Raw genomic sequence first — 22052 nt, 5'->3', positions numbered from 1 at the left:
CCCAGCCCCCCCACCCCCAAATCCTGGCCACAGGCCTGAGTGTCAATGTTGACCTTTTTGTGGCGAGGTGGCTGCCAAGATAGTGGAAATGGTCAACATTTTCTAATGTTACACTATTAAGCTGTAATTTTGGCATTGCAGAGGGATTGGCTGGTGACTGCTGGAAGAGCACTATGGTTTTCTCAATGTTCAGTGGGAAGCCGAGCTTCTCATATACTTCTGAAAGATGTTTAGAGTGGCTTGTAGGTCTTCTGAATGTGCACAGACTAGGCTATCATCTGCAAATTGGAGTTCTATAATAGATGTTGTTGTAAACCTTGTTTTGGCTTTCAGTCTGCTGAGGTTAAATAGCTTGCCATCTGTCCAATAGTTGATTTCCACCCCGGTGGGAAGCTTCCCATCAACAAGATAAAGATGGAGAATAAGGCTGGGACAATAACACATCCCTGTTTGACACCTGATTCTACCTTAAATTGGTCACTTTGGGAGCCATTGCTGTCCAAGACTGTTGCTGTCATGGAGGAGTGGCTGGATATTCACAAATCTCTCAGGGTATCCGATTTTTTGGAGGATGATCCAGAGACCGTTGTGATTCACTGTGTCAAATGCCTTTGCAAGGTCAATGAATGCCATGTGCAGAGTTTGATTTTGTTCCCTGCATTTTTCTTGGAGCTGTCGTGCAGTAAAGATCATGCCCACTGTTCCTCTGGAGGGACAGAAGCCATTCTGAGATTCTGGGATGGTGTCTTCTGAGACAGGTAGATGGCGGTTTGTAAGGATTCTTGTGAGGATTTTTCTAGTGTAGGTTAAAAGGGAGATACCTCGATAATTTCCACAGTCTGTTCTTTCCACTTTTTGAAAAGGCTGATGATGGTGGCATCCTTGAAGTCTGCTGGGATTTTCTCGGTCACCCACACTTTTTCAATGAGCTCGTGAAATTGTTGTGTCAGCTCAGATCCACCCTCTTTAAAATTTTCAGCAGGGATCCCATCAGGTCCGCTGGCTGGCTTTGTTATTTATTTTTTTTGTTGGCTGATGGCATTGTTGACTTCCTCCAAACTAGGTAGTGCTGCAAGCTCATTTCTGGTTTGTTGTTGCGGGATTAGCGAGAGAGCCTCTTTGGCCAAGTTGGAGCTACAATTCAGGAGGTTGTGGTACTGCTTTTTCTAACGTAGTGCAATTGATTTTTTGTCCTTCAGAAGTTTGGTTCCATCTGATGAGCGTAGAGAGTATATGTCATAATTTATCAATCCGTAAGTGTCCTTTGTGGTTTTAAAAAATCCCTGAGCATTATGGGTATCTGCAAAGTGTTGGATTTTGTCAGACTTGAGTTCTCTGGACCTTCTTTGACCTCAGCTTTTGCACCAGCGTAGATCTTTTTCTTAGCAGCATAGTTGGTGTCTCTTTGCCATATTTGGAAGACTTTCCTTATCAATTACCTTGTTGGATTACTTTATCATTTTCATCAAAGCCGTCTTGATGTTTCTTAGTTTGATAGCCAATGGTTTCTTCACAGGCTAGGAATATGGAGGTCTTCAGTTTGTTCCAATCTTCCTCAGCATTTTCAGGGTGTTCTGTGGCTGGATGATCCTTGAGTTTTGTTTGTAGAAGAGCTCATTTGGAGGGCTCTTGAAGTGCTTGGGTATTCATTTTGCGCCTTATCTTTCTTTCTTGGAGTCTGTGTTTGGGGGTAGTCTTGATGGCCATTGTGAATCGGACTAACCTGTGGTCTGTCTAGCAGACATCAGCGCCTCTCATGGCTTTTTGTGAGAAGCACGTTGTGGCGGTCTCTGGCACATGTTATTACATAGTCTAAGAGGTGCCAATGCTTTGACCAGAAGTGCTTCCATGATGTTTTGAGCTTGTTTTTCTGGTGGAAGAGCGTGGTGGTGATGACAAGGTGGTATTCCGCACATTTGGTGAGAAACAGGATGCCATTTGAGTTGCTGTTTCTAACCCGTCTTTTCCTATGATTCCTGGCCACAGGTCGAAGTCTTGTCCGACTCATTTGTTAAATTCCCCCAGGAGGATGATTTTGTTTTTCTTACATATCTCCGATAGGATGATGTCCAGCTGAAAGTAAAGCTTTTTTTGATATCTTCATCAGCATCTAGTGTTGGTGCATAGGCACTTATGTTTTTGGCAAGGTTAATTTGGAGAATTGAGAGTTGTTCATTAATGCTGATGGGTGCTTCAGACAGGTGCTTCACCAGAACAGTTCTGATAGCAAAGCCAACTCCGTGTAGTCTTCATTCTTCTTCAGGCAGTCCCTTCGAGAAGAAGGTGTGGCCTCCTTTTTCTTCCTTCAGCTGTCCCTCTTCTGCTCCTCAGGTCTCCTGAAGTGTTGTCATGTCAATGTTAAAGTTTCCCAGCCCCCTTGCAATAATAGCAGTCCTGCGTTCGGGGTGTTCACTGTCTGTGTTGTCCAACAATGTCCATACGTTCCATGTTCCAAAGTTCATTTTTCTTCTTTTTGGCCACAGAGTGTTGACCCCTCTAGACGCAGCAGTTCAGTCAGGGATAAGAGAGACAGACTATGTTTAGGGCACCTGTTCTAGCCCCTTCCCAATGTGGGATTAGCAGATTGTACTCTTTTTCTGACCCTAAGGTCCCACCAAATACATTTTTCTGAAAATTCTGGTTAACCTTTCAGCCAAAATCTACCCCAAACCACTACAAAACATGACTGTTGAGAGTTTGCCTTCTATCTTTCATTTCTGTTAGATGTGTGTTCGCTTATTGTAAGTAAGTCATTTTTCTGAGGCATGCATCCTACTTTTCTGTGCCTTGAGGCAAATATGGTGGCCGGAAAGTGAACCTATTAGAAGGGTTTGTTTGGAAAGATTTTTTCAGTGGGATTTGTCACCACTGTCTTCCTCTGAGGCCAAGAGACTATGACTTGCCCAAGGTCACCCAGTAAGTTTCCATGGCTGAATGGGATTTGAACCTGGCCTCCCAGAGTCCTCCACCAGCACTCAGATCATGTTGACACCCTTGGTACTCTTGCAAGTTCTCAAATAAACAGAATAATTATTGCTGAGTGAACTCACTTTCAGTTGAATTAAAGTTAATTATGTTTTCTATTTTCCTAAAAAGAATGAATGGACGAGTTGTTGTTGGCTAGATAATTATTTGGGGGTATAATTGTTTTTAAAATAACTTACAAACCATGACTATTACCATTCAGGATTCAACATCAGAATGTAATAATGTGCAGTCAATTTATTAATGCTTCTTGGATATATTTTCCTTTTGATGATGCTCTTAATGTAGTTTATATTTCCAGTGTGTGTGTCAGTATCCAACGTTTTGTACACAGTGGCATCTGGAATATGTGGTTTAGAATAAATTTATTCTAGTGGTAGTATTGCCATTTCACATTGCTTTAGGTTTATTTTGATCATTTATTTTTTTTCATCCACAGCAACTGGAACAGATCCAGAAAGAGCTGAGTGTTCTGGAAGAAGATATTAAACGGGTGGAGGTAAAGTATTCAGATTTTTCACTTTTGTCTAACTTTCTGGCTATTGGTGAGCTGCTTTGTTAAATTTATGGTGTTTGCTTCAGGAAAGTCGAACGTGAACAGATTAAACTCTCTGTTTAATCTATTCACTTGAATATGTGTTTTTTCTTCCTTTGGGAAAAAACCTTCTGTACCTTCACAATGGCTAGTTAATTTAAATAATCCATTATATGTTTGTGAGTGCTTGGGAACTGCATAATTAAGTCGTTTTCAAGGAAACAGCCATATTAATCTGCTATAGCACAAAAAGGGTGAAAGGGAGTGGGAAGAAAATAATCTAGGAGCACCTTTGAGACAAATAACATATTTTATCATAATATTTTGTGGATATCAGCCCACTTAATCAAATTCAATGATGAAGTGACAGTAGAAGTGCAGGTTTAAAAGATGCATATTGTGATTCTGGCCATAAATCTTCAAAAGAGCTATGTGAGGTCTTTGAAGATTTACAGTTGGTCACAGTGTGTCTTTCTGATTATTGCATTCTATCCTATTTCTACAACTCTTCAAATATGTTTTAAAATCTGTGACTTCAGTATTGCTTCATCAGTGCATCCGAGAAAGTGGATTGATGCTCATGAAAGTTCATGGTAAAATATAAATTAATTAGTCTGAATGTTAATAATAATAATAGCAATAATAATAATAATTTTTATTTCATACCTGCCTCTCCTGCAAATTCCATCAAAAATTCTGAGCTGTAAATGAAATACATAGTCTTATCTCAGAATTCTTGTCTTAAAATAATCTTGCTAGTGGGTTAACATTTAGACTTTTTGAGAAGTAGTAGCTGACTTTCTCTTTTTGGAATGATTTTAATATTTTTTAGAAAATGTTGAGAATGTTTGGTTAAAGTTTCTGAATTAAATTAAAAATTGATTAAAGTAATACGATCTTGAGGGTCCATGTTGTTAATGTGAGATATAAATACTGTAATGTGATTGTGTATATATTCCAGGAAATGAGCGGCTTGTATTCACCTGTCAGTGAAGATAGCACTGTTCCTCAGTTTGAAGCTCCCTCACCTTCACCCAGGTACTCAATCTATCAGCAAAACCTGCCCTACCCCTTATCTTCTCTCCCCTGAATCCAATATTCCACATTTAATGTTTTACTAATGTTTCTGGTAGTAATGATCGTTTGTACATGAGTGATGTTCGATGGATTACATATCCCAGTGTCCTTCATTTGGGATGATAGTTAATACAGTTGGTGACAACATGATATTTGTGTGTGTGTTTGCACATGTATAACAGTGGAGGAGTAGGTGATGAAGGGGTAGAATGCCAGGAAAGAAGGGTCAGAATGACTAGATGCAAAAGAGCATTGGGTGAGTCAAAATAAAACTGATCTATAGGGGTCCTATAGCTGTAACAGTTCTGTGGAAGAGGGAATCTTGCCAGATGCGCAAGACTTTTAAGAGCACTCCATGTTGGAACAATGGGAGAAAATGTGAAATAAAGGACTACAATTCACATTATGTTATAATTTGAAAGAGAATGTCTATAAAATGATGTACTGATGGTATATGACACCCGAAAAGCTCTCTAAGATATATTTAAAAAGCTCCAATATTTTCTGGAAGTGTAAACAACAAGTAGCGTATATGTAAACATGCCAAGAAATATTGGATTCAAATACAGAAAATTTTAGAGGGAAGCATCCAGCTAAAAACAGAGACTTTTCTACTTGGTCTGACTGATAAAAATAACCAGGATAGACTATGGCAATATATGGCCACAGCAGCCAGACTACTATATGTGCAGAAATGGAAGAGTACAATACCAACAACGGAGGAATCTGTATAAATATAAATGTCTGTTCAGAACCTCAAATCTCCTGAAATACTTCACCAATTACTTTGAAATTTTGACACAAAACTTAAGTGTAAGCAAGATATTGTAAAATTGAAACAATAAAAAATTGTAAAAAAAAAAGAAAAAGCACTCCAGTGGGTCTGAGATGCTATCAGGGATGGTCTGTCCATTTTAGTAGTAGTAATCTACCATTAGCAATATTCTTGCCATTGTCTGCTGGTGCAAGTCCCCCAAAATTGGTGTTTTGGGAGAGCATACAGCCAGAACCCAAACCCTTTCCAGTCCTCATGTCCTTAACTTCGTCAAAGCTTTTAGAAAATTATCTTGCCTAGGCTAGCTTGGTTCTGACATATTAAAGGTATTTCTCCTTGCTCCAGAAATTGTTTTTAATCCAAGCAATTTTTTTTTAAAAAATTGCCAGTGCCACAAAAAAAGTCCTGTCCACCGTGCTTCGTATTCTGACTAGTCCAAGCTGGCTAAACCTGGGGGGGTAGGGGGGGCTGGGTGGGGGGGGGGAGAGGATGTAGCACTGCCTCCCACATTTTCAGCTTGACATTGCAGTATTACGTATTTAAAGCTTATCATCCGTGTTTTGTTATACCAGTTTTAAAAACAAATTTTGTTGGTATACTTATGCAGATACTCCTTTTTTTTACAGTAGCATTATTGATTCTACAGAATACAGTCAGCCTCCAGGATTCAGTGGCAGTTCCCAGGTAACAAAAAACAAAAACCTGTGGTATGTGAAGATACGGAACATAAGATTTTTGTTTTTCAGGAGCTTGATCTGGCTACTTTTAATATTTTCAGGGATGTGCCATAGTTTGTTCATGGCTTTTAACCCCTATACAAATTGGTAAAACTGGAAGCATGTAAAGGTCAGAAATGTTGGAGTAGAGTCTGTTCTCAGATCTGTATTCTTGAGATTAACAGTGATCTCCAAGAACTGTTTCTGACTGAATCCTGATGTATGGAGGGAGGGGAGGGTGGATCACCCTTTCTTTCTGCATTATTGTCCCTGATTAAATTGCCATTTCTCAAGCTAATTGTCTTATGGGACACAAATACCATATTTACTTGAGTATAAGGCACCATTAAATGTAGTGTGCACCTCCATTTTGAAAGTGTGCATTACATAAAGGATTTGCCATCGAATGTAATGCGCCATGCCCCTTCACTCAACTGGTCTCACTCTTGAAGCCTTCAAAACCAAGAGGGAGGTTGGTAGTTCCTTGCTTCCTGTTCTCTTGCTTCATCTTCACTGGCACAGCCACTTCTAACTCCTCCTCCTCCTTTGGTTGGACACTCACACAGCAGCCAATTCACCCCACCCAGCTCCATCTCCTTACATCAACGCAGCTTCTTGAGAGCTCATCTGGTAGGCAAGGGGAAGCTGCACTCCTCCATCAAGTCAAACTATTGAGCTCCTGGGTTGAGGCGAGGAGAAGAAGAGGGAGGAGGTGACAACAGTGGCTGCAAGGCACCTGCATCCCTCAGGGCAATGTGAGCGGGAAAGTGAGGTTTGCATGTGTGATTCTAACACATCATCAAATCTAATCTGCACCTCAGTTTTGGTTATATAGTTCGGCACAAAAAGGTATGCATTAGATTTAAGTAAATATGGTATGTACAGTAGAGTCTCACTTATCCAAGCTAAACGGGCCAGCAGAAGCTTGGATAAGCGAATATCTTGGATAATAAGGAGGGATTAAGGAAAAGCCTATTAAACATCAAATTAGGTTATGATTTTACAAATTAAGCACCAAAACTTCATGGTATACAACAAATTTGACAAAAAAATAGTTCAATACGCAGTAATGTTATGTTGTAATTACTGTATTTACGAATTTAGCACCAAAATATCACGATATATTGAAAACATTGACTACAAAAATGGCTTGGATTATCCAGAGGCTTGGATAAGCGAGGCTTGGATTAGTGAGACTCTACTGTATGTGTTTTCCTATAGGACAAATAGCAGCTGGGGGGGGAAATAGGCTTTTTAGTTCAGAAGAAATTAGGTGTCCCCGTGGTGGGAAATACAGTTATGATTCAACTGGGGCTTTCTGTGTTGCTGTTAATCTATTGAAATTCTTTAGCAGATCATCTTGCATTTAATTTGGGTTCAACAGAATACTTTATTGTGGGTAATGAATATCATTCATTTCACACATATAATAATTAACAAGATATGAAAACAAGGGAGTGGACAAATCACGGTAAGATGTGAAAGAAAAGTCATTGTCATGTTAATTTCGTCAAAGACCGGTCATTCCATTAGGTAAAAGCATGAAAGGCAACTCCCAATTTTTTTGTGGTTAAGATGCAAAAGGATCTTCAGTACATCTATGCAAAAGATAGCTTCACTGAAAGTCCACTGAAGGTTCTTTACTCTTAATGTAGTATCATATGTTTGTCTTCTAATGTTGGTTAAGTTTTCTGCGACTGTTTGTATTAACACTGTAACTTAAAGGAATCAAAGGGTTGATCTGATTCTCTATTTTATGTTGGAAGGAAGCATTAGAGTTACATACTGAGCTGAAAGAAGTCTTTAACACTTACCATGAGAGGATGTAATCTTCCTGAATGCTTCTGCTGATTTATATCCATTTTTTCTATCTAAAAAGAGACCCAAAACAGTTAGCAATATTAAAAACAATACAATATACAATTTAAAACCTAAAACATATAAACACTAAAGTAGAATTAAATATAGGTATTAAAATAAATAGTTAAAACTGCTAAAAGTATTAAAAACTGATTAAAATAAATAAAACACTACTTGGCACCCACTGGCATGGTCTTAAAAACTTTCTTTTTAAAAGCTTCCCTGAATAGAAAAGCTTTGGCCTTGTCACCTGAAAGACAGGAAGGAGTGGGGCATTCTGTCTTTGACTAGGTAAGGAGTTTGAGAGTCATAGGGCAGCTACTGAGAGGGCATCCCCACCAAACATGCTTGTTTTGTTGATGAAACTGACATAAGGGCTTCTCCTGAGAATCTCAGAGCCCAAGCAGATTCAGATAGAGAAATACGATCTGCCAAATAGCCTAATTCTGCACCATGTAGGGATTTATAGGTGATAACCTACCCTGTGAATTGTGCCCAGAGCTGTTGCAATGGAGTTGTGTGCTCCATGTAGCCAGCCCTGGTTAGCAATCTGGTCTCAGCTCGTTGGACCTGCAGAGTTTACAAACACTTCAAAGACAACCCCAAGTAGAGTATGTTACAGTAGCACAAACAGGATGTAATTAAAGCATGTACCAACATGGCCAGATCTGATGTCTCAAGGAACGGGCATAGCTGGCACACCAGTTTTAAATGTGCAAAGGCACTCCTGGCCCCACAGAAATCTAGGCCTCCAGGTTCAGTGCCGAGTCTAGGAGAACCTCCAAGCTGTAGACTTGTGTCTTCAGAGGAAGTGTAACCCCATCAAGCACAGGCTGAATCCCTATTCCCTGGTCTTTTTTTGACTGGCCAGCAGCAACTCTGTCATGTTTGGATCAAATTTCAATTTTTTTGCTCTCATCTAGTCCCATTACGACTGAAGTATAGCTTACAATTCTGCAGCATTTGACTGCAATTATTTGCCATAAGAAAAAGTTTTAGCTTATGAAGAAAATTTATAAATAGAAATAGATAAACACCATTTAACTGTATATATAACTCAGAGCTATCTGGGGTTTTAAAAGATAATGCAAATGAGTCTCAGAACTGTTGCTATTGGTTTAAATCTCAGTCCGTATGGATTCAAATAGTTTTTGGAAAACATGCAGATCTTACTGTATTTTCCCCTTCTTATTGGAATCATGTAACATAAAACTGCTAGACTCTTCTGTGAAATTCTTTTGAATTTAATCCTTTGTGTTAGGAGACTGGAAGAATTGTGTTTCTATACCCAACTCTGAACTTACAAAATAAGGTTTGCATTGACAGAAATTTTATGAAGCTGGATATAGGAGCACTTGACTGCCAAATCAGTATTACATTGTTCACACTAGACCTGGTTGAGATTAATGGTTTTGTTATTTTACAAATTTTACAAATGCTAAATAAAAACATGTTAAGGATATGAGCCCCTTTAAATTTCTAGTTCTGAATCTGCATAAAAAGTTCTCAAGTTAACAAATAATACTCTTGAATATATCATTTAAATTAACTGTCATACTTGAAGGTATTTTGAAGTAGAGATATATCAAAAAAGGGGTTCTAGGTCATTTATTTTTAGATCACTATCCTCAGCTTAGAGAGCTGGATGCCATTTCTTTTTTACTGAAACAATGGAGAGCTTAAAAGTTTCTATTTTGTTCATTCATTTGAATACTTAGCACACTGTATGACACTTACCTTCTTAATCATATGTCTGTGGAATTACTATATATCTATTGCATTTCCTACCAACAGAAATGAGTATTACGTGTGAGTAATTCTTGGCCTGTAGATCACATGGGAGAATCAGAAAAGAAATTAGAAATATCACTGTTGGTTTTGACATTTTTCATATCTGAAAATGCATAGCCTTTGTTTGCACATTGGACACTATGTATCTGCTTTTGAAGAATTGTACATGTCTGTGCATTGATTTTACATACTGATTCTCCTCCCTCCACAATTCATTTTAGACTAAAAAACAACCGTGGTATAATAGTACGTTAGCATCAAGGCGAAAGAGGCTTACAGCTCATTTTGAAGATCTGGAGCAATGCTATTTTTCTACCAGGATGACTCGAGTATCAGGTAGAATATATCTTAGCTACTAAATGAGGTGCTATGCCTTTATCATGCTTTCATTTCCTAGTTTCATTGATCCAGAATCCACCATGGCAATTTACCATACACTGAGTATGGTAAACCATTTCCTAAATGAGCAAGAGAAGATACACACAATTGTAACACCACTCTATTTTCTTGTTTTTTTAGTTTGTCTGAATTCTAATATTACTGTTACTTTGATTTTTCTTTCTTGGTTATCACCATCCTCTCTGTTATTGTACACTTTCTTTGATTCCTCCCTCTGGTTTTGTTCCTAGTATTTAACTTCTCTCAAAAACATGTAGCTTTTCCCTTCCCTTTGCCTTCTTTAATATATATCTGTAGTCTGTGGTATCTTCTTCTCTTGCTTTGACTGCTGCAATTTTCCTTTATTCTCTTTTGGTGTTTCTTACATGTTAGGGTCACTCAAAGGTTAATGTGGAATCATCATGGAATAAAAATGTCAAAAAATCCCCAGTTCTATCCTTCATATTTGCCTTTCCACTCCTGCAATTATTCTCCTGTAATTTACATTTACATATAGTAGCTGTCCCTGAATTCCTACTCAAACTATATGTCCCCTTTTGCATTTATTGTACATTTCTTTCTCTTATTTTCAAAATTCTAAGAAATATTTCCCCCTTTTATTTGCTCCTCCTGTAGCACCCTTCACATGGCCCTTGCTTCTATGACTATGTGGTACTCTGATTATCACTGTTTTAAATAATTTTTCTTTAAACTAGGGACAAATCAACCAGATTTATAGAAGCTGCAAATAACTTCAGATCAGAATAAATTCTAGAAGTGTGTGATGTGAGGTCGTTCACAATATATTTTATTCCTATTTTATAGATGGCTTTGAGATTAAATGTATAATATTAAAACTTTAATATTACAGTAGAGTCTCACTTATCCAAGCCTCGCTTATCCAAGGTTCTGGATTATCCAAGCCATTTTTGTAGTCGATGTTTTCAATATATTGTGATATTTTGGTGCTAAATTTGTAAATACAGTAATTACAACATAACATTACTACGTATTGAACTACTTTTTCTGTCAAATTTGTTGTATAACATGATGTTTTGGTGCTTAATTTGTAAAATCATAACCTAATTTGATGTTTAATAGGCTTTTCCTTAATCCCTCCTTATTATCCAAGATATTCGCTTATCCAAGGTTCTGCCAGTCTGTTTAGCTTGGATAAGTGAGACTTTGTAGAAGAAATATAATTGGCTCTTGTTTTGTAAGAAAAATTGCCAGCAGGCAGTTAACATGATAAAAATGGGTGTAACTTCAAATTTGTTTGATTTGCATTTAATTATTACAGTTTTAGATTCATTTTGGGGGGTTGTCCTGATTTGTTTCTTTATAAAAATAGTGGAGTGATAGAATCTCCTCTCCCCCAAATATGCTACTGCTAGTCTTCTTAACTGGTCACATGCATACTGTAAAGCTTGCTTTGTATATGTTATTCAGGTATCCTACTTCTGAATTAAGTTAATACACAGTGGCATATATCAGAACATGAAAAGACATTGATAAATAGCATAAATGACCTTTTCCAACAGAACCTTACTGATTTAAATATTTGTCATTGTATTTAATTGAGATACAAACTGAGAATGATAAGAAATCACTGGTCATTGGAAGAGAACTGAAAGTTTGTGTTTTGTAATATTTGTCTTTTGGTTGTGGTATTAAAATGCTCATTTCTTACTCCCTTATCTAGATGACAGCAGAACCTCAAGTCAGTTGGATGAATTTCAGGAGTGCCTTTCCAAATTCACTCGCTACAATTCTGTCCGACCGCTGGCAACGTTGTCTTACGCTAGTGACCTCTACAATGGATCCAGTATAGTATCCAGGTAATAAGAGGAGTATCATAGAAGTACAAAATATTTTAGTAATGTTAGAAAAACTATACATATATATGTAAAAGTCTTTTACTTGCAGTGCTTATTTAGTTTAAAAACTTTGATTAGATTAATATTGCCCACAGTAACATCATCTTGGTTGGTTTCTAAAGGTTAGTTAATTCACTCCCAATGATTAGTGTGTCCCACCTTTGCTTATATGATTTCTTACCAGTATCCTAATCTAAATTCTGAAACAATTAAGAACTTTTAAATCTGGAAATCTGGTTTGAATCCATTTTATATTACTTAATTTTTCCTGGATTTTGTGTTATAATATATATTAATATCACCAGATAGGCCCTGCAATGAAATATTGTATTATTACATGCTGGGTTTTTTTTAGCAAACCATCTGTGCTCTTTTTATGGTATTCTATCCATATTTTTTGGATTGCAGGTGTTGTTTTCCTAAATATGCTGTTACCTTCCTTTTGTACGTAAATTATGCTTTTTTGCTTGAGGAATATCAGGAGAATACGCGTGGTATTAGGATATATTCTGTTCACATTTCTATTTAATGCTGTATCTGAGTGGTACTAGATTTGTGAATTTCTTGCTCTATCTTGTTGATGGGATCTTGATATTTGTGTAGGTATAAGTACAGCTCCCACTCAGGAATACTTGTTTGAATAACAGAATGGTTCTAAAGTGATATTTTCAACCTTTGCTATCATGGCTGGAATTTTTGGGAGCTGGAGTAAACTTAGAGGACCATAGTTGAGCTCTAAAACATACATTCTATTGGCTTGACAAAGTTAAATTCTTGTACCATGTTCTGGTATATTCTTCTTGTGTTATATGGTTATTTGAGGCTTTCATTGAGGTTATTTATAGTTGTTCAGTGATGACTTAGAAAATAGCTGCATTATGTATGCTTGAGTGAGTTTTAATTTTTCAGAAACACATTTGCATACTTTGATTTTGGGAAGTTAATAAAAGAAAGTTATTGTGCTGCCAGTAGGATTCTTTTATTTAGCTTTAGCTGATAATTTGTAGCTCCTGTTATTTTTGAGATGACATCTCTTATTAAAACAGTTAATGCTTCAAAGGAATCTCCATCTGTAAATATTTATATGACTATTTTAATTTAAACTTAATTTGTAGCCAGTTTAAAAACATACTTCAGAAGCTGATTAAAATTTTGTGGAGGTTATCTTTTTCATTCTGAAGAAATAAGTTTGTGCTTGTTTCTTTGGTTTACCTATTTGCATAAAACTAAAAAAAAATCAAAATCTGACTAAAGTCTTAATGTTTTGCGTGCCATGCTACTGCAGCATACAGCCCAAAAAACTCACAGCAACCCAAAACGGAGACTGTTATACTTTAGACAAATCATGAGAAGATCTGATTCACAAGAAAAGAGTAAGGTAGAAGGCAACCAGAAAAAGAGGATTATTATCTATCTTTTCTAACACACAAAGCTTACTATCTGTGACAAAATGTTGGAATTCCACCTTAAGTATTCCACTTTTCCATTTCTTACATTAGACAGATAACCACCTATACTTTTTAAAGGGGTCTTGATTTGTTTATATATCTGTATCTATATCTATCTATCTATCTATCTATCTATCTATCTATCTATCTATCTATCTATCTATCTATCTATCAATTGCAATGAATAATCTACATAACAAAGTTGTCATTACAAGTGTTGTAGTGGGTCAAATTATATTTTTTGTCAATATAATTTGTATATTCATACATTTTGGAAGTGTATGTGCTGTATCGGTCTGGCTGAATTCATCACAGTATTTGTAGGTCATGCTTCCTACATCAGTATTCACTAAAATATGTTTGATATTTCTAGTTGTTTTAAAAAATCTGTGTTTTTGTTTGTTCCCTTGTTTGTGGTTTTGGTTTTCTGACCTACAAGTAAAAAATGAAATTGATTGGTAGTCATGTTCTTCATTATGTTTTTAAAATAATTGTGACAGTCTATTAGCTTTTAAATGCAAATTAAATGATGATGTAGTGTTGGCAAGTTATTTCTTATTACGAAGCATGTATTGTAACTAATCAAAATGTATGTGACAAAATAGTAGTAACAAATAATAACACAATCTCAGGTAAGAAGGTCTTTTCTAGTAACATGGAATTTTACTAGACATAGTAAAGTTTCTCTTTGAGCAACAGAAGGCTGAGGGTGTAAATTGAATCTCAGTCGATGAATAGCTGGCATGAGTTTAGTTATTGTATAGTGCAATCCATAGGGCAACGAAACAATAGCTGACACAGCATTTCAATTAGGTTTGTGGTACAAATCAATTCTTTGTGGTAGAATAAGTTCCTGGTTGTAAAAACCCTTTCTTTTTTTTGAGACAGAATGAGTTGACAGGCAGCACACTACAAAGCAATCAAGCGCACCATGAAATGCAATTCCACTGGCAACCTTTTAACAAATTAATCCTGAAAGCATACCTTTCTCTTAAATTTTCCCTGAAATGGCACTGAACCATAATCATTGTTATTTCTGCACAGCATTTATCTGTTCAGAAAGGACACCATTCATCTTCTAGAATCATAGCCCAGAGAACAAGTATTTCAACAGAGTTTAACACCCCAGAGTTGTGGGTATCTGCATAAGAAATTATACAACATTTTACATCCTGGACCAATGCTAGCGGTATTGGGATTTGGATCTTTCCAGGATTTATTGGCAAACATTTGTCTCTGGACTCTGCCAGCTCTAGCTAAAGTTTAGGAAAGTTTTATGTTTTGGTTACTCCACAAATGTTTTTGAAAGAATTTTCAGACAGTCTTATGAAGAATCTTGTAGTCTTTTGACACTTTTCACCTTTTAAAGGACACAGGACAGATGTCTTTTTGCCTATATTAGCAACATTTTGCTCATAAGAATTCAGTTCAGTCTTTGTGAAGACTAGAGATGCAAGAGTCATGTCAAATTGCATAGATGAAAGCAGCCATCCACTATTTTTTCTTTGGGCAAAAGTGCAGTTTAGGGGACTAGATGAACTTGATAAGAACTGATGGATATAGGTTCCACATGATTGTTTTAGAGTCCTTTCTGCTTGAGATTTGTTATGTGCTTTTTGGTCATTTCTGACTTATGGTAATCCTGTCATGGAGCATTCTTGGCTAAACTTGTTCAGAGGGGGTTTACCCTTGCCTTCCTTTGAGGCTGAGAGAGTGTGACTTGCCCAAGGTCAGTCAATGGCTGAACAGGGATTTGAACCCTGGTCTCACAGTGACCTATTTAACACTCAAACCTCAACACCAGACTGGTTTTCCTGCTTGAAATAGAAGGGCAAATATACTAGCAGACTATTACACTAACAGAAAGTACATAAAACTAACATACATTAACACACTTTTCCTTTGTAATGTACAGTGGGGGGAAAAGTATTTAGTCAGATACCAATTGTACAAGTTCTCCCACTTAAAAAGATGAGCGAGGCCTGTAATTGACATCATAGGTAGACCTCAACTATGAGAGACAACATGAGAAAACACATCCCGAAAATCACATTGTCTGATTTTTCACGAATTTATTAGCAAATTATGGTGGAAAATAAGTATTTGGTCCATAACAAAAGTTCATCTCAATACTTTGTTATATATCCTTTATTGGCAATGACAGAGGTCAAACGTTTTCTGTAAGTCCTCACAAGGTTGGCACACATTGTTGCTGGTATGTTGGCCCATTCCTCCATGCAGATCTCCTCAAGAGCAGTGATTTAGAGTAAACCAGTGACCAAAGTAAAAACTGCAAAGGGGTATCACATAAACATGCACTGTTATTTATATTAGACATTATGTGCAATATCTTTATGTTTATCTTGCTACCAGTGGCCAAATTACACTCTCAACCCCAACAAAAGGCCACGGCAAACCCTCTTTGCTGATAAAATGCCTAATAGTTTTGCCTTATGGTCTGCATAAGTTAAAATGATTTGAAAGCACACAGCATATTATTTCTTCACTAGTTAAATCTCCTTAACACTCTACTCATTTGTGGGCAGTGTTTTCCTAAAAAGGGGGTATAAGTGGAAAGAATATTTTGCACAAAGCAATTTTTGAGGAATTTTGATGAAAATGTATGTGATAACAGCAAAGTCATAAACCAGCTCCCATTTTCCATTTAAAAACTTACACATGTATTCTTTTCTTATTTCTTCTTGCCTGCCTGCCTGTGATCTTTGTTTCTTAGTATTGAATTTGACCGGGATTGTGACTATTTTGCCATTGCTGGAGTGACCAAGAAGATTAAAGTCTATGAATATGGCACAGTCATTCAGGATGCAGTTGACATTCATTACCCTGAAAATGAAATGACATGCAATTCCAAAATCAGGTATGTATTGCCACTTAATGGTTGTGTGGATATGCCACCCCATGTCCACCCTTGGGAATTTCTTATTGGTCAGCTCAGTGAATTTGGAACACTCAAAGGAACTATTAGATTATGACTATTATAAACAAATCAAAGAGCCCATGCCTCAAGTTCTCATGCGAAAGGTGTGAGTTCTTTTGCTACCGAAAAGAGTTACTCCAGAAACTTCATTTTTGTGGCTGCCACAAACTATATTGAATTGGTTGAGATTCTGTGAGATGTTCATTAAAAACTGTAGCAAAATGTGCTGCAAGATGTCCCACAAAAAAAGTTTTTCCAGTTTAATAAACTTTTCCCCATGATTTTATAATATAACCAGTTAGGAAATAACATTGGTTAGACCACACCTGGAATACTGTGTCCAGTTTTGGGCACCACAGTTAAAGGGAGATGTTGACAAGCTGGAAAGTGTCCAGAGGAGGGCGACTAAAATGATTGAGGGTCTGGAGAACAAGCCCTATGAGGAGCGGCTTAAAGAGCTGGGCATGTTTAGCCTGCAAAAGAGAAGGCTGAGAGGAGACATGACAGCCATGTACAAATATGTGAGGGGAAGTCATAGGGAGGAGGGAGCAAGCTTGTTTTCTGCTGCCCTGCAGACTAGGACACGGAACAATAGCTTCAAACTACAGGAAAGGAGATTCCACCTGAACATCAGGAAGAACTTCCTCACTGTGAGAGCTGTTCGACAGTGGAACTCTCTCCCCCGGGCTGTGGTGGAGGCTCCTTCTTTGGAGGCTTTTAAGCAGAGGCTGGATGGCCATCTGTCGGGGGTGCTTTGAATGCGATTTCTTGCTTCTTAGTGGGGGGTTGGACTGGATGGCCCATGAGGTCTCTTCCAACTCTACTATTTTATGATTCTATGATTTATAAACCCAGGAACAAAAATTGTGTTTATTGTATTATCTTTGTTTTTTTGAAAAACCACAAACCCCTTTCTTCAGTAAATAACATTGAATTTCTCAAAAAGTCTGAAAAACTTTGAGATGTTGTAGAAGTAAAACTTTCCAATTACAGTCCATATAGAACAGTGTTACTTTTGTTGGAGGTACAACCCTCAGACGGAAGTCCTAGTTTTTAGCTTCCTATTATTTATTATTCCTCTGTTGCATCTAAATTCAGTATTGTGAGTTCCAGGAAATGTATTCAGGAGTCGTTTGTGTTGGCTATGGAACAAAATATAGCACATTGCAATATTCACAAAACGCAATATCTTTATTTCACAAAATTCACCATGCAAGCTTTCAAATTTTTACTGGTTTCATCAGGCAAAAATGGTACAAAAATCAAATACAAGACGAAAAGTAATAATGATTGAGTCACACGCCTATGCTTTGTATTAGATCCTGTAGTTCACTTCTTGTTGCAGGGACAGGCCACTCCTGTTCTTGGCCAGGTTTGGACTGTTCTTTTGGTCTGAATCAGTTCTTTTGGGTGTGACACAGGGCTCTGAAATAACTTACTCATGAATTCAAATAAGGGAAAGGGGTTTTCATAGCATCTTTCACTCATTTCAAAACTAGCACATAGCTGGCATTGCCCAGGGGTTGGAGGGGCTGCCACCTGGCTGCTTTCTCCAATTTCTAACTCATGTCCATGTTCACCTGGCCGTCAGAAAAGGCCTCCCTCACAGTGTTTCCATAGCCCTCTGATCGGCTCTCTTTGTTTATTGCTTTTCCCCACGTATGCCTTCCCCAAAGGCTGATTTTGTAGTTCTGACCTCATAATTATTTTAAGTTGGAGAATGAAGGGTACATATGCCATGTTTAGTCCATATCCATCAAACCATTTAGGCACCTTTGTGGCACAAACCAACCAACCAGCAAACATACACACTTAAGATATATTTGAATCCAATTTGTGTGTGTATAAGCCGTCAAGTCAAGTGTTTATAGTAGCTGGGAGTGGCTACTATAATGTGGAAGCTTTTCCCTTATTTTATATATTTATATTTATATTCATTTCTTTATTGAATTTATACCCCACTTTTCTCCTGGAGTGGGATTCATGATTGTTTAATGTATATGTTAAATGTTGTCTGTTTTCAAAGCTGTATTTTCCTGAAATTGCTAAATACCTGAATCAGCCAGTGCATGTTATATGGACAAAATCATATCTTGATGCAAAGGCAGCTTATGTAAAACACCTTCTAGGCTTTTTTGTTGATGTAATGAAAGCAGTTCTGTAAGCTATCTGAATAAATTGTTTTCTAATTAAAATTCACTCCACATTTAGCTGATAAAAGAAAGATCAATAAGTGTGAATTAAGGTGCTTTGTTTATTGTGGTAATTGGATTTAAAATAAAAATTGGTATTAAAAGTTTATGTTGTGTGAAAAACTTAAATAGGCGTTAATGGGCCTCTTAGGAATTAGGTAGTATATTTTTTTAATGTGCTATTCAGATATTTAGATAGTACTCTGGCCTGCATCTTAGCTACACTTGGGCTGTGCAACAAGTTATTTGGCCCTCTTTCTTGGGAGCCCAGCATTTCTTTTTTGGAGAACCTGCATCCTGTCTCCTCTTCCTAATATTCAGACTCCAAGCAACTTCCCTTTCATTGCTTTGACTTCTGTAAAAGGACAGAAAATCTGTAACTGAAATACTGTTCCTTAGAACACAATTCAGTGGTGAGAATGTTTTATCACTTGTTTCTTCCTTCCACTCATGAAGCGGTTGGTGAGAGTGGGAGGAGGAACTTTAAACTTTGGCATAAACTTACAAATCGCCTTTCTGTAGTCAGACTAGCAGTCCATCTGGCCTGTAACTCTCTACTCTGGCTTAAAGTGACTCTCCAAGATTCCAAGTAGTTCTTTACTTTGCCTATTTCTTTGCTGACTGTAGATTCCAGGTAATGCAACTGGATTTTTCTGGATTTTTGCTAAAAAAAAAACAAAAACATACTGCTGAGCAATATCCTTCAATCCTTTTGGTTGTTTCATAGCTCAACCAACCTTAAAAAATCCAGGGAGGTTGTTGGTAACTTCTGTATATTAAAAGTGGATAACTAGACCTTTGGTTTCCCTTTTTAAAGCATAGCAGTGTGAACTCTGTTTTAATTTTCCTAAACTTCATTCTTTTTAAAAAGGTTTCCGAATCAGAAAGAATTCTTGACATAGATCTCAGCTTGTTCTTGGTGTGGACTATGAGAGACAGCTTATACTGTATTCTGATATATCATACTCATTCAGTCTTTTGATGTGTATTCAAATTATTTCAAATTCAGTGATGACCTCAGGTTGTTTTTGAACTATGGCTACTCTTACTTAGGCTTGCCCAAAGTCTGAAATGACTTAAAGGCACACAACAACAACAACAACAATCCTAATTAACTTGACTATCTCATTGGCCAGAAGCAGGCCCACACTTCCCATTGAAATCCTGACAGGTTTATGTTGGTTTAAATTGTTTTTATTTTTAAATATTGTATTGTTCTTTCATTGTTGCTTTTGTTGTTTTTTTGCATTACAAATAAGACATGTGAAGTGTGCATAGGAATTTGTTCGGTTTTTTTTTCCAAATGATAATTCAGCCCCTCAACAGTCTGAGGGGCCATGAACTGGCCCTCCACTTTAAAAGTTTGGGGACCCCTGATCTAGATGCTATACCCCTATTTATGCAGGCCAGAATCCCGTTGGCTTTTTTAGCAGCCGCATCACATTGTTGGCTCATCCTTTAACTTATTGTCCACGAGGACTCCAAGATCTTTTTCACACGTTTTCCTGAAGGTCAGGAGATTTGATCTCACTAGGGAGAGAGTTCCGTAATTGAGGGGCCACCACTGAAAAGGCCCTGTCTCTCATTCCCACCAATCACGTCTGTGAAGGAGGTGGAACTGAGAGCAAGGCCTCCCCAGATGATCATAATCTCCGAGATGGCTCATAGAGGGAGATACGTTCTGATAGATAAGCTGGACCAGAACCATGTAAGGCTTTATAGGCTAAAGCCAGCACTTAGAATTGGATTATATATAAAATTAGTACCATATTTAAAGTCAAAGTTAGAATTATTATTTTAAAAAAGAGAAGTTAGAGCTAGTATACCAATAGGAAGTAACCTTTCACTTCTGTTTACTTAGTGTAATAGGTGTAGTGGCTGTAGTTGTATTTAAAAGAAATTTAAAGGAAATTGTTTTCTTACCTGGGGATTATTTCTCTCTTACAGCTGTATCAGCTGGAGTAGTTACCATAAAAATCTATTGGCCAGCAGTGACTATGAAGGGACCGTCATCTTGTGGGATGGGTTCACAGGGCAGCGGTCAAAAGTCTACCAGGTAAAAACAATGCTGCTTTTCAAATCTCAGAAAACAGCTCTTGGTAATGCAAATTCGTAATGCAAATAGATGTTCACCATGATCCTTGCATCCATTTTGAAAATAATTCTCAGGAATCTGCCTTCTCTAATACTTGTTAGTAGATCTTAAGAACCATCTCCAGAAACATTTTGTACCTTAAGGCTGTTTATTAATAAATACCATTTATCGGTGTAGGGATGAGAGCTATCTAAGACTATGAAGAAACAAATGGCTTTTTGTCCATGTATTCTGATTTCACTAAAAGGATTTCAGCCTTATAAACATACCCCCATGAATCAATAGTAATAAATAGATATAAAATTCAATACAGAAATAATTACAATGCAAGAGATGAAAAAGGGAGTTAATTAGTGCATATCAGTCTGTTTCTTGATATACCTGAAGGGAGGGTTGACTGTAGAAAAGAAGTACTTGTGGGTAGAATTCTAATACGATATATCCATTCCAGGCTTCCTTTTTTTTAAAAAAAAATCTTTTGATTTTTGTTGAAACACCTGTGTAACAAGAATGGACCATACTTTAGAATATTTCCTCAGTTCTTTGACCATCTTGTGTCAGTCATTCCTTGGGTCTTATTTTGCATTAAAAGCTGTTGACCACAACATTTCTACATGAGTGTAATTAATATATGTAGAAAAATACAGTATGATGAAGTTGTTACTAAAGGGTAAATGGGATTCTTCTAGCTTTCAAAAATATTGATATCTAGGGAACAATACTACTTGGAATGTCCTATCAAGAGATTAATATATTCATTTATGAGTAAGATATATGAGTATTTGTTGATTTTCTTCCAGTATAGAAAGACATCCCCGCCAGGGAGCAATAATAAGACAAACTACATTCTTAACAAGAACAATTTGAGCTCTTTGTCTTACAAGACGCAAATAAGTAGTGTTTTTTTAGTGAAGCATTCTTCTAATTCCTTTACTGTCTTCTCTGGGGGCTGCTTTCAAATACCGTAGTACAGAATGCATTTTGTGAGGGAGAGAAAACAATCAGTTTCATTAAGTATATAGTAAATTATTTCATTTTAACTTAATCAAAGCTGCATCATTTTTAATTAATGTATGTCTGAATGGGAAATAGCTTGTGTTGATTTTTTGTTCCCCTCTCTCGAAACAGGAGCATGAGAAAAGATGCTGGAGTGTAGACTTTAATTTGATGGATCCTAAACTCTTGGCTTCAGGTTCTGATGATGCAAAAGGTTTGTTTGTTTCTAGTTATTGCTATTCCAGTATTTCTTAGTAGAATTTGACTCACTTATTCCTGTCTGACGTTTAGTTAGCAGATAGGGAATATTATTTTTGTACCAAGTGTTCAGCTTCTCTTGGTAAGAATTATGATGCAGCTTTGCTTTCTCAGTGATATTTGTTTACATG

At 37.0% G+C, this 22052-nt stretch overlaps 1 protein-coding gene across 2 annotated transcripts in view; it reads left to right on the top strand.

Moving 5' to 3' along the window:
* The window catches only part of cop1 (COP1 E3 ubiquitin ligase), an 81645-nt gene that overhangs the window by 27872 nt on the left and 31721 nt on the right, over window positions 1–22052 (top strand). For both annotated transcript variants that reach the window (XM_008108948.3, XM_003219867.4), the window contains exons 7-14: window positions 3425–3484; window positions 4482–4558; window positions 5999–6056; window positions 9961–10075; window positions 11820–11955; window positions 16177–16320; window positions 20520–20628; window positions 21796–21877. In XM_008108948.3, the coding sequence (XP_008107155.2) occupies window positions 3425–3484; window positions 4482–4558; window positions 5999–6056; window positions 9961–10075; window positions 11820–11955; window positions 16177–16320; window positions 20520–20628; window positions 21796–21877 (781 nt within the window). The remainder of the gene's footprint in view (window positions 1–3424; window positions 3485–4481; window positions 4559–5998; window positions 6057–9960; window positions 10076–11819; window positions 11956–16176; window positions 16321–20519; window positions 20629–21795; window positions 21878–22052) is intronic.

The sequence above is a fragment of the Anolis carolinensis genome, chromosome 4 (genome assembly GCF_035594765.1).
Source record: "Anolis carolinensis isolate JA03-04 chromosome 4, rAnoCar3.1.pri, whole genome shotgun sequence".
In the NCBI taxonomy this organism is placed as follows: domain Eukaryota; kingdom Metazoa; phylum Chordata; class Lepidosauria; order Squamata; family Dactyloidae; genus Anolis; species Anolis carolinensis.
This window is presented reverse-complemented; position numbering and strand designations above follow the sequence as displayed.